The 13,718-nt window shown below is 41.4% G+C and overlaps 3 protein-coding genes across 5 annotated transcripts in view; all 3 read left to right on the top strand.

The window, feature by feature from the left end:
* pthlha (parathyroid hormone-like hormone a) overlaps positions 1 to 1,952 on the top strand; it is an 11,837-nt gene extending 9,885 nt beyond the window's left edge. For both annotated transcript variants that reach the window (XM_058624670.1, XM_058624669.1), the window contains exons 3-4: positions 253 to 798; positions 1,248 to 1,952. In XM_058624670.1, the coding sequence (XP_058480653.1) occupies positions 253 to 775 (523 nt within the window). In that variant the 3' untranslated portion in view covers positions 776 to 798; positions 1,248 to 1,952. The remainder of the gene's footprint in view (positions 1 to 252; positions 799 to 1,247) is intronic.
* Positions 1,953 to 4,695: 2,743 nt separating this feature from the next.
* On the top strand, positions 4,696 to 6,642 carry c3h11orf98 (chromosome 3 C11orf98 homolog). Its single transcript, XM_058624681.1, has 4 exons — positions 4,696 to 4,835; positions 5,783 to 5,907; positions 6,002 to 6,099; positions 6,173 to 6,642. Exons 1-4 carry the CDS (start codon positions 4,800 to 4,802, stop codon positions 6,358 to 6,360), a joined length of 447 nt encoding a protein of 148 aa, XP_058480664.1. The 5' UTR covers positions 4,696 to 4,799; the 3' UTR covers positions 6,361 to 6,642.
* Positions 6,643 to 6,754: 112 nt separating this feature from the next.
* On the top strand, positions 6,755 to 13,667 carry mansc1 (MANSC domain containing 1). 2 transcript variants are annotated; one of them, XM_058624621.1, is made up of 5 exons: positions 6,755 to 7,156; positions 8,238 to 8,329; positions 9,411 to 9,728; positions 10,088 to 10,237; positions 10,981 to 13,667. In XM_058624621.1, the coding sequence occupies exons 3-5, from the start codon at positions 9,473 to 9,475 to the stop codon at positions 12,018 to 12,020; spliced, it is 1,446 nt and encodes a 481-aa protein (XP_058480604.1). In that variant the 5' UTR covers positions 6,755 to 7,156; positions 8,238 to 8,329; positions 9,411 to 9,472; the 3' UTR covers positions 12,021 to 13,667. The 2 variants fall into 2 exon arrangements, with proteins under 2 accessions (XP_058480604.1, XP_058480605.1); XM_058624622.1 differs by lacking the exon at positions 6,755 to 7,156 and adding an exon at positions 7,223 to 7,244.
* Positions 13,668 to 13,718: the final 51 nt, after the last annotated feature.

Here is a 13,718-nt window from a genome sequence, read left to right as displayed (position 1 = left end):
CTGGTGAAAAATAAAATATTCATCATTAAATATAGAAATATACTGTATATATTGTTTGTACTTGTTCTGTGTAAAAATCAGTGTACTTGTACTTCAGAGTCCATACTTGTACTCGTGTACTGTACTTGTGAGTTTGTTGTTGCACTTGTAAGTCTGTACTTGTGCTGAAGAGTCAGTGTACTTGTACTTGTACTTCAGTTCTTCTCTTTGCGACGTTTGTCATTAAAGGAACATTTTGTCTTTCCTCTCCAGAAAGCGCTCGGTGACTCACGCTCAGCTGATGCACGACAAAGGTCGGATGTTGCAGGACTTTAAACGTCGCATGTGGCTGCAGGAGCTTCTGGAGGAAGTCCACACGCCGGAGATCCGCGACCTTCCCGTCCGGACCACGGGGGCAGTTGGTGGAGGCGGCGGCGGCAGCAGCAGCACTACTGGCGCCGGCGTCGGGCTGCCGGGCGTCAGCCTGAGCACCACGGGCAGCACCCTGCACTCCAAACCACCAGGGGGAACCAAGAACCTCCCGATCAGCTTCAGGCTGGAGGAGGAGGAGGGAACCAACCTGCCGCAGGAGACCAACAAGTCGCAGACGTACAAAGACGGCGTCCTCAAGGCGCCGGGCAAGAAGAAGAAGAAAGGGCGGTCCGGGAAGAGGAGGGAGGGCGAGAAGAGGAAGAGGAGGGCGCGTTCCCTCGGCTGGAGGCTGGACGAAGAACCCGGGAGTGGACTCCACCTGGAGTGGAGGTCCCTGCTCGGCCTGCAGAGGGCGCTGCTTTGAGACGCTGTCAGTCTCTGACACAGGTAAACTTTGGTTTGTTGTACTTTTTTTGGGGGGGTCTTTAGCAGCTCAGTGGTGCCCCCCTGTGGTAGAACAGGGCAAACCAACCACCAAATATTTTTACTAAAATATTTTTCTAAATCTAAACTGCTAATGTGGTAAAACGTTAACTTTTACAGTTTTGTAAATTATAATTATAGTTACGTAACAAAAATTGACATGTCATGTTATCTTCAATGATTAGTGAAAATGCTGAGTCAGCATTAAATATTACTTCAACTTGTTTCCATATTTGTGTAGTTCTTCAAAATAAAATACATATTCCTTTTAAATTTGTCCATTATTTAAAATTCTAAGTTATAAAACATTAACATTAAAATGTGAATGCTGTCCTTGAATTCACAGCATTTTCGGAGTTTTTTCACGATAGTATTCAAACTAAATCTTTTTTTCCCCTCGTTTTTTTCCGCAGAAACCCACAGAACGTTGGAGTGGACTCCTAAATACTCGTGTTACAGTCTCCTGTAATAGTGATTGTTTGGAAAGAAATTGGAAAATATTTATTGTCTGTAAATATTCTAAATATCGCAGAATAGATAGCAGAATATGATTAAAAAAAGATTTTAATCTTTGTGAATCCTTGCTTTTGTATTTCTTTTCTTTTTAAAAAAAATCCAATATGTCAGATATTTTTTTGTTTTTGCAGTAATTTATTTTGTCTGAATGGTGTATTTATTTTGTAAATGTATCGAGGTGCTGCTGACCCTCTATATTTTTGTACCATAATGCACTTTAGATATATAAATATATATACCATTAATTTGTTTATTTTTGTGTGTGTGTGTGTGTGTGTTTGACTGAAATGAAGAAAACGTCATCGTCAGCGTAAATCGCTCTGTTCACACGTCCACTTTTCGGTTGTTTGCTGCTGTTTTTTTGTCATCTCACATTACCTGTTTGTTTGTTTACCGTCTCACCTGTTGTATTTGACCCCTGTGCTGCCTTCACTGTCTCCATTTATTCCACGACCCGCTCTGCTTCTCGATGCCAAAGGACATATTTGTACATAAACCAAACAAACACGGCTTGATGTTGTTGTTGTTGTTGTTGTTGTTGTTTTTGGCACTTGCACTGAGATAAACACTCTGTACTGAATGGATTAAACATTTGACAGTAACTTCTTCTGTTTCGTGCGTCTTTGATGTTTTCTTCTCTCAGGAACTTTAAACACAATTCACTGGTTTTCAGTTCTTTATTTTTCCTGGGCCCGATAATGTTTTACATTAATGTTTAAATGCTGTGAAAAAAGTTTGCCCAATATTTTTTCACATTCATCTCCAGTGTATCAATTAAATAAAATGTGTATATATATGTATATACTGTATACATATATATATTTATATAAAAAGTATGTTTAGCCACCAGGGGGCATGCATGAGTCAATTAAACTTCTTCAATCATTTTGATTGAAAAACAAAATGTTTAGGTGCAGCTCAAAAAAATTTGACATCTCCTTTTAGCAACACTGCTGTATAAACTAAATTAAGTGATAAATTTGAATGTCCCCGTTGTGGGACTAATAAAGGACTATCTTAACTTATCTTACCTTATTTTTTCTAACTTAAATCAAGACCATAAAAGGAAAATAAAAATAACCATTTGCTGCACCTCTACATGAAGCTTTAGTGTAAAACTCAAGAGCTGGGGTGTTCCCCAGGGTTCTATACTAGGCCCATTAATGTTGATTGGAACATGACTATGTTTTATTCACATGTTAGGCTGCAGCTCTTCACCACATGTGCAGGTCGTCATTATTAGCCTCTCCTCACTCAGCCTGTTCATTTCTCCCACATTTCAGAACCACTTTGTTTCAAAAGTCTGCTCGGGAAAACACATTTGCAGCTTTTCACTCAGTGTCGACACATTAGCAGCTCTCACCGTGAACTCAGAGTCCTGATCCGTGGCTTTACTCACAGACGCTGAAACAATTCCGCCGCCGCTGTGGCTTCACATGGGGATTGGTTTTCTTTGGCAGCGGTTTGATGAGCTGAGAGACACCGAGGGGAAGGCGGGTGAGCGGCGGCATTGATGGTGTTGATGTTCGCCGTGCAGCAACCAAAATAAACGTTAGAAACACTTGAGTCAGAAGATCTCAGGAGGCTCCTGATGAGGCCTCAAGGTCGGAGCAACACGTCTGAGAAACAAGAGAGAAATCTCAGCAAACTTGTCAGCGCTGGAAAACACGTCGTCAGGGGCTGGAACTAAAACCTCCAAATCAAAATCAGTGTCACGGTGTGTTGAAATGAAGACAATACATCTGTTCTTTAATATGAAACAACACGTTTTTTATTTCTCTTTGACGAGTCAGTTTGAATTTATAGTTTTTTTTTTTTTATAAATCTGGTTGTGTTTTGTGTCTCATGAAAGGCTGTAACACCTTAGTGAATGACATGTTTATGTTCTGTTGCCATGTCTAAAACTACGAGACTCGTCACATCTGGCATTAGACAGTTTCAGAAAATGTCAAATGCAAAATGTTATGGGTCTTTAAAAAGCTAGCTATGATGCTAATATTACCCTCAGAATAACTGGTACTAGCTTAACTCGGGTGTGACGTCATTCCCAGTTCTGACTACCACGTTATTTGTCACATTTAGCGCACCAGTTCCTGAGGTAAAACAGGTTCAGGGAACCACAGATTGTAGCAGCAAAGCTGAACCAGAGACCAGAGATTCTCAGGCCACACGCACCAGATCCAGATTTAAAATCTGTTGCAGATTTGAATAATGTGTTTGTTAATAATTTGTTGGAGATCAGAGTGAAACCCTGAGAACCTGAAACTCTTTGTCAGTGTTTGTCAGTAGCAGAGTCTGAGAGTCTGAAAACTCCCAGTGACTCTTTTCTTGTTCAGTCCAGAAAGAAGCTTGAAAGTCAAAAAACATTTGGCCTCGTTTCCTGACTGGCCCCGAATCAAAGGGAGGGTTGAAACTCCTCCAAAAGCTCAGAGGAAAAGTGATGAATAATCAGCAGAAAGTCGACATGTAAAACTAATCCCAGACCCTCGCAAGAACTTAACGAATGTGAGTGCGTTTGTGTTGTGTCAGAGCTCGTTAGCACTGTCGACGAGTCCTGGACCGGAGCTCGCTCCCTGACTGAGGCTCAGTCCACATGACATTTATCTGGAGGAAGGGGGGAAAAATGAACCAATTACAGTGTCGGATCCTTTTACTGTAAGCTGCTGCTGCTGCTGCGGTGCTGGAGGCAGAGCCTGACGGTCCGAGAGCGGCCTCCAGACACTTATTATCCACTCAGGCCTCAGAGACAAACCAGTCAGGAGTCATCAATATTCCCAGAGAGTCTCTGCAGCAGGGAAATCCATCGATGGTTAGCGTGGGAAACGTGTGTGTGGTTCACCAGCTGATCCAGGATCGTTCTTATTTATACATTTAAATACTAAAATTCAACGGGTCTATTAAAGTTCACAGATTTCTCTCAGCGCAAAAACTTGATTTTGAAGATCTGGCTGAAAACAAAACCTTTGTTGGCAGTTCATAAAAGTATTTATCTATGATTTTGTTTGTATTTAAATTTGATTTGTATTTATTTGTTGTTTTTCTGTCTTCTCTGCTTTTTTCTGCTCAGTCTAATACATGTTTGTACATTGCCAACTGGAAATGTCACAAATCAACAAGAAACTGTTGTACAAAAAAGGTTTAAACACCCTCAACCAGCAGGGGGCACCCTTTGGCTTTTGGCAGTCATTCTGATACAACTATCAGAATCGTATCAGCCATATTTGTTTACAACATACAAAAACTAGAAAAATAAAAGTAATAACAAATAACCAGTGTTCCCCCTCCGTTTTGCTGTATTTAGCAGTAAAACATCGTAACTCTGATTTTAAGCCGTCATTTAAAGAGACGAAGAAGAAAATGGCGGCGGTGTCGAGTCCGGAAGTGAGTCAGGGATATTTTTTTTAAAACGTCGAAGAAGAAGCTTCCCGTGGACATGTGGGACATTCAACATGGCGCCAGGAGGGAAAATAAACAGACCGAAAACTGTGAGTAAAAAAAACTCAGTTTTATTCGTAATTATGGAGAAAAAAACACAGAGTTATGTAGACGGTCGTAGGGTTGATTAGCACTGGCTGCTAACCGGAACACAGCGTGTAATGATGTTCTTTTACTGTACGTTTTAGCTCTGTGAAGTACAAGTACATTTACGAGTAACAGCAGTCCTGTTCACAGTACTGCAGTTACGGTGTCAGTACTTGTCAAAGTATCACAATAATAACTCCATTAACACTACTGTAATAAGAGTACTTCATGTAGTCACAGTGTCAGTACTTCATGTTGTCAAAGTACCACAATAATAACTTCATTAACAGAATTGTAGTAAGGCTACTTCATGTAGTCACAGTGTCAGTACTTCATGTTGTCAAAGTACCACAATAATAACTTCATTAACACTATTGTAATAAGAGTACTTCATGTAGTCACAGTGTCAGTACTTCATGTTGTCAAAGTACCACAATAATAACTTCATTAACAGAATTGTAGTAAGGCTACTTCATGTAGTCTCAATAACATAGTACCTGATGGAGTACTTTTACCACAGAAGCAGTACTTTATGTTGTCATAGTGCCACAATAACTTTATTCACAGGACTGCAGTAACAGTACTTCATTTAGTATGTGTATATTTTATGTAATTACGGTGACATTCATGTTGTCACAGTAACATTACTTTGTGTTGCACAGTATTGATTTGTATGTACTTTAAGTAAGTAGTCATAATTGTACTTTGTGTACGCCCCCAATAACGGCACTTATTGCCACAGTACTGTCAGTACTCCTGTGGTCACAGTAATACTACTTGATGTCTCAACAGTCTGTCACAGTACTGCAGTAACAGTACTTTATGTAGTCACAGTGCTGCTGTACGTCATGTACTTCAACAGTACTGCAGTAGCAGTACTGTAATACTTCATGTAATTGTTTTCTTGCAGGAACTCGGGAGGAATCTGTTCAAGCGTCGTAGAGTCTTGAGCCGAGAAAAGAGGAAGAGGCATCAGATCGTCGGTGCTGTGGTCGACCAGGGTCTGATCACCGTCCATCACCTGAAGAAGAGGAAGTGAGTGACTGAAAACTCCGCCAGGCTGTCACATGACATGACCTGTCCCCGCCCCCTCCTGACCTTTGAAACCCGACTGTCTTTCCCCTCTCAGGTCGAGTCCGAGGGCGAACATCACTCTGTCAGGGAAGAAGAAACGAAAGCTGCTCAAACAGCTGCAGCACATGCAGCAGGAGAAGACGTCTATGGAAGGTGAGAGAGGACAAACGTGTGCTCGTCCTCATGTGTCCACGTCAAACACTAACTGTGTTTTACTTTAACTTAGTTGTTGCAGCATCAGCATCAGCAGCAGCAGCTCCACCTCAGAAGAAACAAGACTCCTCAGCAGCTCCGGCTAAGAAAAAGAAGAAGAGGAAGAATAAGAAGGCGGGAGCAGGTGGAGCTCAGGAGGACGTAGACATGGTGGACGCTGAAGGAGACACCGTCCTCCTGTGTGGAACAGTGAGGACATGAGAGCAGAAACTGACTCTCAAAATGGTGGCTGATAAATTCACTCATATGCAGCCTAAACTCAGATTTTATGGGTGACTGCAGTGCCACCCAGTGGCCACTAGGTGTCAGCGATTCTCAACATTTAATTTCTCCCATTTTCTTGCCTGGAAAAAAAAAAAGACATTCATTCACCCTTTAAAACGATGACGTAATGTGTTAGTTTTGTTGTTTTTGAGCTTCTATATGAAGTGAAATATGCCTCTGTGGTTTAGATGAGACAATAAAACGTGATGTTCATGTTCATGTTGAATTATTAATGAAGTTCTTCAGTGTAAACTGCCCCTTTTTTTAAACATTTATGTTGAATTAACGTAGTTTTAAAGGTTTTAATGAGATATTTGATGGTAAATGTTTGTGTGATGAAGAGCCGGAGTGTGTGGAGCTACTCTGGGATGATGCTTCCTCCTCCTCCACCTCCTCCTCCTCCTCCTCAGGAGGACAAAGACTAAAATGGGTCAGACTCTGGAGAGCAGCTCCAGCCTCATCATCACCATCACCCGGAGGAGAGAGCAACCAAATCACGGCTTTAATCCGTGACATATCCGTCATAGACCATCGTCATCCCTTCCTTTTTATAAATAGTCTGTATTATATTTGGTGTTCTCTCGGGATGGATGGAGGTTCGTCTTCGGTCTCTGGGACTGAACCGGTTCGGTAAAGACCTCCACACGCTTCGCGCAGACACCGACTCCTCGAACTGTGCTCGGACCGGCGGATGGATGCGGGACGCTGGGTCGCGTTCTCGGTGAAAACAAAGGTGAGGTTGAGGCGTGGAGGAGATGGAGATAAGGAGGGATAAAATGACCCGGGTTAGCGCGGAGTGAAAGCTCGGTTCATGGCTCCAGGTAAGTGATGGGGAGCAGGTGGACGAAGCAGGCGAACACTTACACAAAGGCGGAGGTTAGCTTCGTGCTAACAGGCTTGTTTATCTTCACTCGTGTTTTTGACTTTATGTCTAAACGCTTCGTGTCATTTTTTGCGTGTCAACCTTTTGTTAAACCTTCACGGGGAATGCGACGCGGTTTAAGACGCGTTTTAAGATTCTTAATAATTAGCCACCAGTTTACAAGCTAACGACGTTTGTTAGCGCGAACAGACGAACTCCTGACGTCATTCACGGACTGTTCGTCCCGAGCGCGAAGCCAAGCGAAGTCCTTCGCTTTGTAATGTGAGGTTTTACTGCGGAGCTTTCTCCTCCGGCGAAGGCGAAGTGTGTTCGCGTCCACGACTTGAATAATTGTCTCCGCTTTCTGTTCGCTTGATGTCATAGATATTACGTTTTCTCTTTGATTTAGAATATCTGGGAAAATTACCAAACGTATTTTTAGGGAACTTTGTAAGAACGAAAGTTTTTTTTTTCCAAATAAGCCTTTAGCTGTACTAATTTAAAGGGATAGTTCAGGGTTTTGTTTGTTTTTTTCCAGTATGGTTGGATTTGATACTGGTGTTTATGCTGCTTTCCATTTGAAGTCGGAAGTCGTGATTTCCGAGATGGCTGCCACCAAACAAATATTGCTGAAATAGCACTTTGGTCGTATTTGTTTCACAGTAAATTATCTGTAAATGTAGTAGTGTCTAATTTTTAATCTTAGCAGACGCGTAGTTACGCTGTTTATGTTCATGAAATCCCACGTATAGTCTTGTTATTGACTAGTTTTGCTGACAATGGCTAAAAAAAATGGACTTTGGTGCGGGGAAATGAGCAGATAAACTAAAGTTTCCTCATGTTTTCTGTGTCTGAACCTGAACTACCTCTTTAGCCTGATTGCTATAGTGTGGCTCAGATAGAAGCAGCTGTAAACGCAGATAAGGTGATTTAATGTCTGCGTTTGTCACAGGAGACGGACTAAAGTCCTGCCACGTGAACTGTGGACCCTCAGAGGGTCTGAACATCTGATGGAGGACTGTTTATGCCAACGCCGTCGTCCTGGTGAGTCCATTATTCTGATCGACACTGTTCTGTTTTTGACCTCAAATGTTAACGGTAAACTCAGCTGCAGACTCATTGCAGTTGAGTTTTTCAGAAATGTGTTAATAGTAAGATACTGATTATTTTCAGAATAGAAACAAACGCAAAACATTTGTCGTTGTCATTTTCAAGCAGCTGCATTTTTAGAAAATGTTCTCGACTGACCTCGCCAAACTTCACCGGAACCTAAAATAAAGATGTCAGATCCATTTTTAGTTTCCTATTTTTACTCCTGCGATGAATCTATTTCTGTTCTCTGTGGCCGTTTGTAGTCGACAGATCTGGGACTGACGCAGCAGCGAGACACATCTGTAACTGACACGTTCTAGAACTCCTTTAAAGAGAATCTGCCAGAGTTTATAACAAGTCCTATAAACGGAGAAATATCTGCCAACAAACATTCACACTGATCTTTATTTACCTCTACGTGTCACTGGAGTCTTCACACTGCAAAAACATTTCTAAATTTATTTCTTACGCTAAGAAAAAGCTGCCAAAAGGTTAAGACATTTTGTTAAAATAGAATACTTTAATCTAGCTACTAATGTTTCTTAAACATTTAATAAAGTTGTGGTTTTATGCAAACCCAAAATAGACTAATTGTTTTTCCTAATTTTGGGAAAAAACTTTTTTTTTTGCCTAAAACTGAAAATTATTAATTAAGAATAATCTTAATTTCAAGAGATAAATTACATCTTTAACTACTAGTAACTAACTAAAACAACAAAATATATAACTGTTATACCTACTTCGTTATACCACCCAAGCAACGTTTGTTTAATTTTTTTCCTCATTTTATGGCACAAAACAGTCTGAATATGGCTAGATTAACAAGCTAGTTTAAAGAATTCTAGCCAAGCAAAATTTGCTTGTTCATAGTAGCTGTTTTTGCAGTGTAGGATTTAACCTACATATGAGTATGAGATGCATAAATTACTATTTAACATCCAATAATCTGATATTTCACTCGTGGTTTTTAGTAATTTGGGTGAATTGAAAACCTTTAAAATTATGCTTTTTTTGTGTGTTTTCTGTCCTGCAGCTCGTTCTTGTGGATCCCTGCTCTCTCTGTTTCTGATCCCACGCTGTTGATCTGCAGCCGCCATGTTTCCGTGTCACTCCAGTCGACCCACGCGGACACCGCTCGCCACCGCCCTCGTGATGATTATAATGATGGTGGTGCTGATGTCACTTCCTGTGTCAGCTGTGGAGCCTGAGACTTGTTACTCGAGACAACACCAGAGTGCCAGAGTCAACGCCAAACTGGCGCTAAACAGAGCGGGGACGCAGATGGTCACTCGACTGGTTCGCTCAGAAAGGGACTGTGTCCTCGCCTGCTGCTCAGAGGACGTCCAGCCTGGTTAGACTCACCCACACAGTTGCATTCAATATTTAATCATCAATCAACTAAGTGATTAAGTATATTTACTTGGATTTTTTTCTGGGTTTTTTTAAACCTAAAATGAGAGATGTTTATTGCCCTGCAGCTGGCCACCAGGGGGCGGTGTTTGTGACCTGTTCTGTGGCCAGATCAGGTGTCTTTAGAGCTGTCGCATTGTCCATTGTGTTTACGTTCCAATGAATGTAAACAAAATGGTCTGCATGCTCTTATATGTCTGCACCAATTCATTAATTGTGTTAAATGTCGTAAAATCAACCTATTTTCCACTCACCAAACATTAATTATTGAATCACTTTGGTTTTTTGTGTTTGTGAAAGGTACCAAGTGCAACATGGCCGTCTATGTTGGCAACAAGCAAGACGAGGACAATCACGACGGTAACTGCATGTTGTTCCACTGTCAGAGTGAACAGGACTGTCCTTTAATGAAGGCTCAGGACGGAGTCAACACCTACGACATCTACAAAGGTACAAACAGCAGGGGGCGCTTTGGTTTCTGTCTGTTACTGAGTGTTAAAGCACCATTTGCTTCCATATTTAGCTAGTAAGTTTAAGTCAGAAATTTGGTGACTTGGTAAGTTTGCAAAATCTTTAAATAGCAATCTTGTCTGTCAGATATTTATTATTTAGTTGGTTTTGTTACTTGGATATTTGGCTAGCTAGCTATTCAGTCAATCAACTATGTAGTTAGTTATTCAGTTATTAAGCTACAGAAGTACCTAGTCAGTTGTTTAGATATTTAGTGAAATGGTTTGTCGGGTATGCAACTAGCTAGCTAGCTTGTCTACTATAGTTTGTTGGTCACTTAGTCAGTCAATCACGTATTTAGCGAACTAGCTGATCAAACATATTTAGTTAGTCGGTTTGTTAATGAGGTATTTGGCCAGTCAGAATCTCAGCTATCTAGCTAGACAGTTGATCAACTATTAAGTTAGTTATTCATGTAGCTACAGAAGTGGCTAGTCAGTTTAGATGTTTAGATATTTAGTGTAATGGTTTGTCGGATATGCAACTAGCTAGCTACCTAGTCTGATATAGTTTGTTGGTCACTCAGTCAAATGTAGATACTTGGTAAAATCTTAAAATGGCAAACAAAGCTGTTAGATATTTGGCTAGTTAGGTAGTTGGTCCGTGATAGTATTAGTTGGCTATTTAGATAATTAATTATTCAGTTCTTAGTTTTGTTAAAACATGTCAATGTTTTTGCACAGGGTTGATTCATCCAACCACAGTGAGACCTCTCACCACAACAACCACAAAAGAGACCACGACTACCACGACACCACTGACGACACCCACAACCACCACTGCGACTTCCACCACCACACAGAGCACAACAACAGCAACAATGCCAGCAACCACCACAACCACAACAACCACAACCACAGAGCCAACTACTACCACCACCACCACCGCCACAACAACACCAACCACCACAGAGGCACCAGCAACCACCACAGCACCTCCCATCCTCATCATCGCCACAATGCCTGCAATACCTCCATCACCCACAACCATTACCAGCACAACAATAACAGCAGAAATGACGACGACGACGACGACAACAACAACAGAAGAAACTCCCACCACCACAGCTGCTGCCGCCATTGTCACTATGAAAAAGATAAACAAAACCAGCAGAAAACAAAATAAAACCACCAAGAAAGGAAAACCTCATCCTATCACAACCACCACCACCCAGCCAACACCAACCTCCACCACAACGACATCACTTCCAGTTATACAACAGGAAGTGATGTCAGGTGAAGAGGACGAACAGAGAATTACCAACAAACTTGTACATGTTGAAAGTATCACAACTACCACGGTTCCCACAACGACTACGATAACAACTACCACCACTGCTCCTGCCACCACTACTACCACAACAACTACTACTGCTACTCCTACTCCTACTCCTACTACTCCTACTACTACAACGACCACTATTACTACTTCTACAACTACTAGTACAACAACTATGACTGCCGACGAACCGCCCACTGCGAGGACGACTCCTGCAGTGAGCCTGGTCATTGTCCCCAAAGACGCCGCCCAGAACTCGAATGTTGCGCAGGGGAAAGTGTCTACAGCGCGTGGGGCACTGAAGAGCGGCATGGTGGCGTTCATGGTGCTGGGGCTCGCCATGCTAACGCTAGCCCTGGCCATTGGTGGACGGAAGGCGATGGAGTCGTTTGACCGGCGCCATTACACGAGACTGGAGCTCAACGACCTGCACTACGAGGTGTGAGATGGCGGGAAAAAATGTTTCAGGACAAAATGCTCAAACAAATGAATGTTTAGCATCGATTAGCATCCGATAACTTTGAAACGACACATAGTGGTTTATCACTAAGTTATTGTTCTGTCACATTGGCTCGTTACGTATGATCGCACCAGAACGTTCTGAGATTGTACGGATTCTGAAAGGTCTCCGATAATTTGTATTTCGCGCGTCCACAGACAATTTTCTTTAATGTTTCTCAACATTAACCCGAGTTTAATATGTGAAGGCTCTCAGTAATCTAGGTCATATGTGTCTTCAGTAGTTAGCTGCTAACTACTCAAGGTTTACGAAGGTTTTGACTTTGCAATTTAAACGCCAGCCTTGAATTTCAGTAAAACCCCTTTTTTATTTTCTGAAATGTAAAATTCTGTCTCAGAAATGTAATGTTCACACTGAACGGTAAGAAAATTCTTTGGGTCAAAATATTCCGATATAAAAATAAATTCACGTCGGGATTCGGATCGTTAGCCCAAGCTAAAGTGTATTCCATGCCAGTCAGCGCGTCACGCTAATTTTCCGATCAAAAAGTTTCCCAACATTTCTGTTTGCGTTATCTAATTTGTTTTATCAATTTCGGAAGTTGGTCAGAATGCTTACGTCTTAGCCACCAAAAAAATGTTTCACTTGAGTGATTCACGTCGAGATTCGAATCGTTAGCCCAAGCCAAAAAAGTACAAAGGTAAATGACGTAACTGCCCAACATTTCTCTTCATTACTTCCTTTCTCTTTTTCTAATATGTTTAATCAACTTCGGAAACTTTCCCTACATATTTTTGGGACTACTACAATTTTACAGAATGCTAACGTCTTATTTGAGACTTTTTTCCATATCGTGTTTTACGCCGTGCTTTTTTTTCCTACATATTTTAGCTTCAAAGCTACTTATGTATGAGCCAGAGAGATCGCAAACTCCGTTGCCACCTGGTTTTTAACGTGTCGACCATGGAGAAACTTTCAGCGGGCAAAAGAACGCGGAAGAAGAACAGCAATATTTTTAATTCTCTGATTCTCAGGAAACCTCTGACGTGGAACAGGAAGTGAACGCTGGACGTAGACGGTTCTGTGAATACGACAAAAACACCTGCATGTCTTTTTACTAACACAAGCTTCACTTCTCTCTCTCACTGTGTTGTTTTTTTTCTATTTCCTGTTTCACACATGGAACGAGACTTTTGATGCAATCCCTCTGAAAATGATGCACTATCGTTTGCTGTGGTTTTTTGATAAATGTGATCAGCTTCTTTTTTCAATATATTAATAGACGATAGATTGTTTTTTCACGGGTGAGTCGAGTCACCGGCTGCGCACTATTTTCCTATAATCGCTAAATTCCGTTTGTACGGGACATGTCTGTGAATTGTGGAGATGGTGGCGATTGCTCCGGCTGAGCTGCCGCCGTTCACCAGCAGGTGGCAGCGTCGGCCTGTTCAATGTGACCTGACAAAACTGACACGTTTCACTGAAGTCGCTTTGATTTGTACTTCCTGTTTAATTAACGATGATGTCATAGTTTTTTGGTCTTGTTTTTCGTGAAGTGATGCTTTTGCATAAGTTTGGAAAACAAATTGGATGTTTTGTTCTTGTAAAGATTAAAATATGTGATTTTTGAAAGAGTGTGTTTGTTTTTGTTCATGAAGTCATGAAAAACGTTTTTATTGTATT

Source organism: Solea solea, chromosome 3 (genome assembly GCF_958295425.1).
Source record: "Solea solea chromosome 3, fSolSol10.1, whole genome shotgun sequence".
Classification (NCBI taxonomy): Eukaryota; Metazoa; Chordata; class Actinopteri; order Pleuronectiformes; family Soleidae; genus Solea; species Solea solea.
Note: the sequence above shows the minus strand (reverse complement) of the source record. Positions and strands in the feature narration are given on the sequence as shown.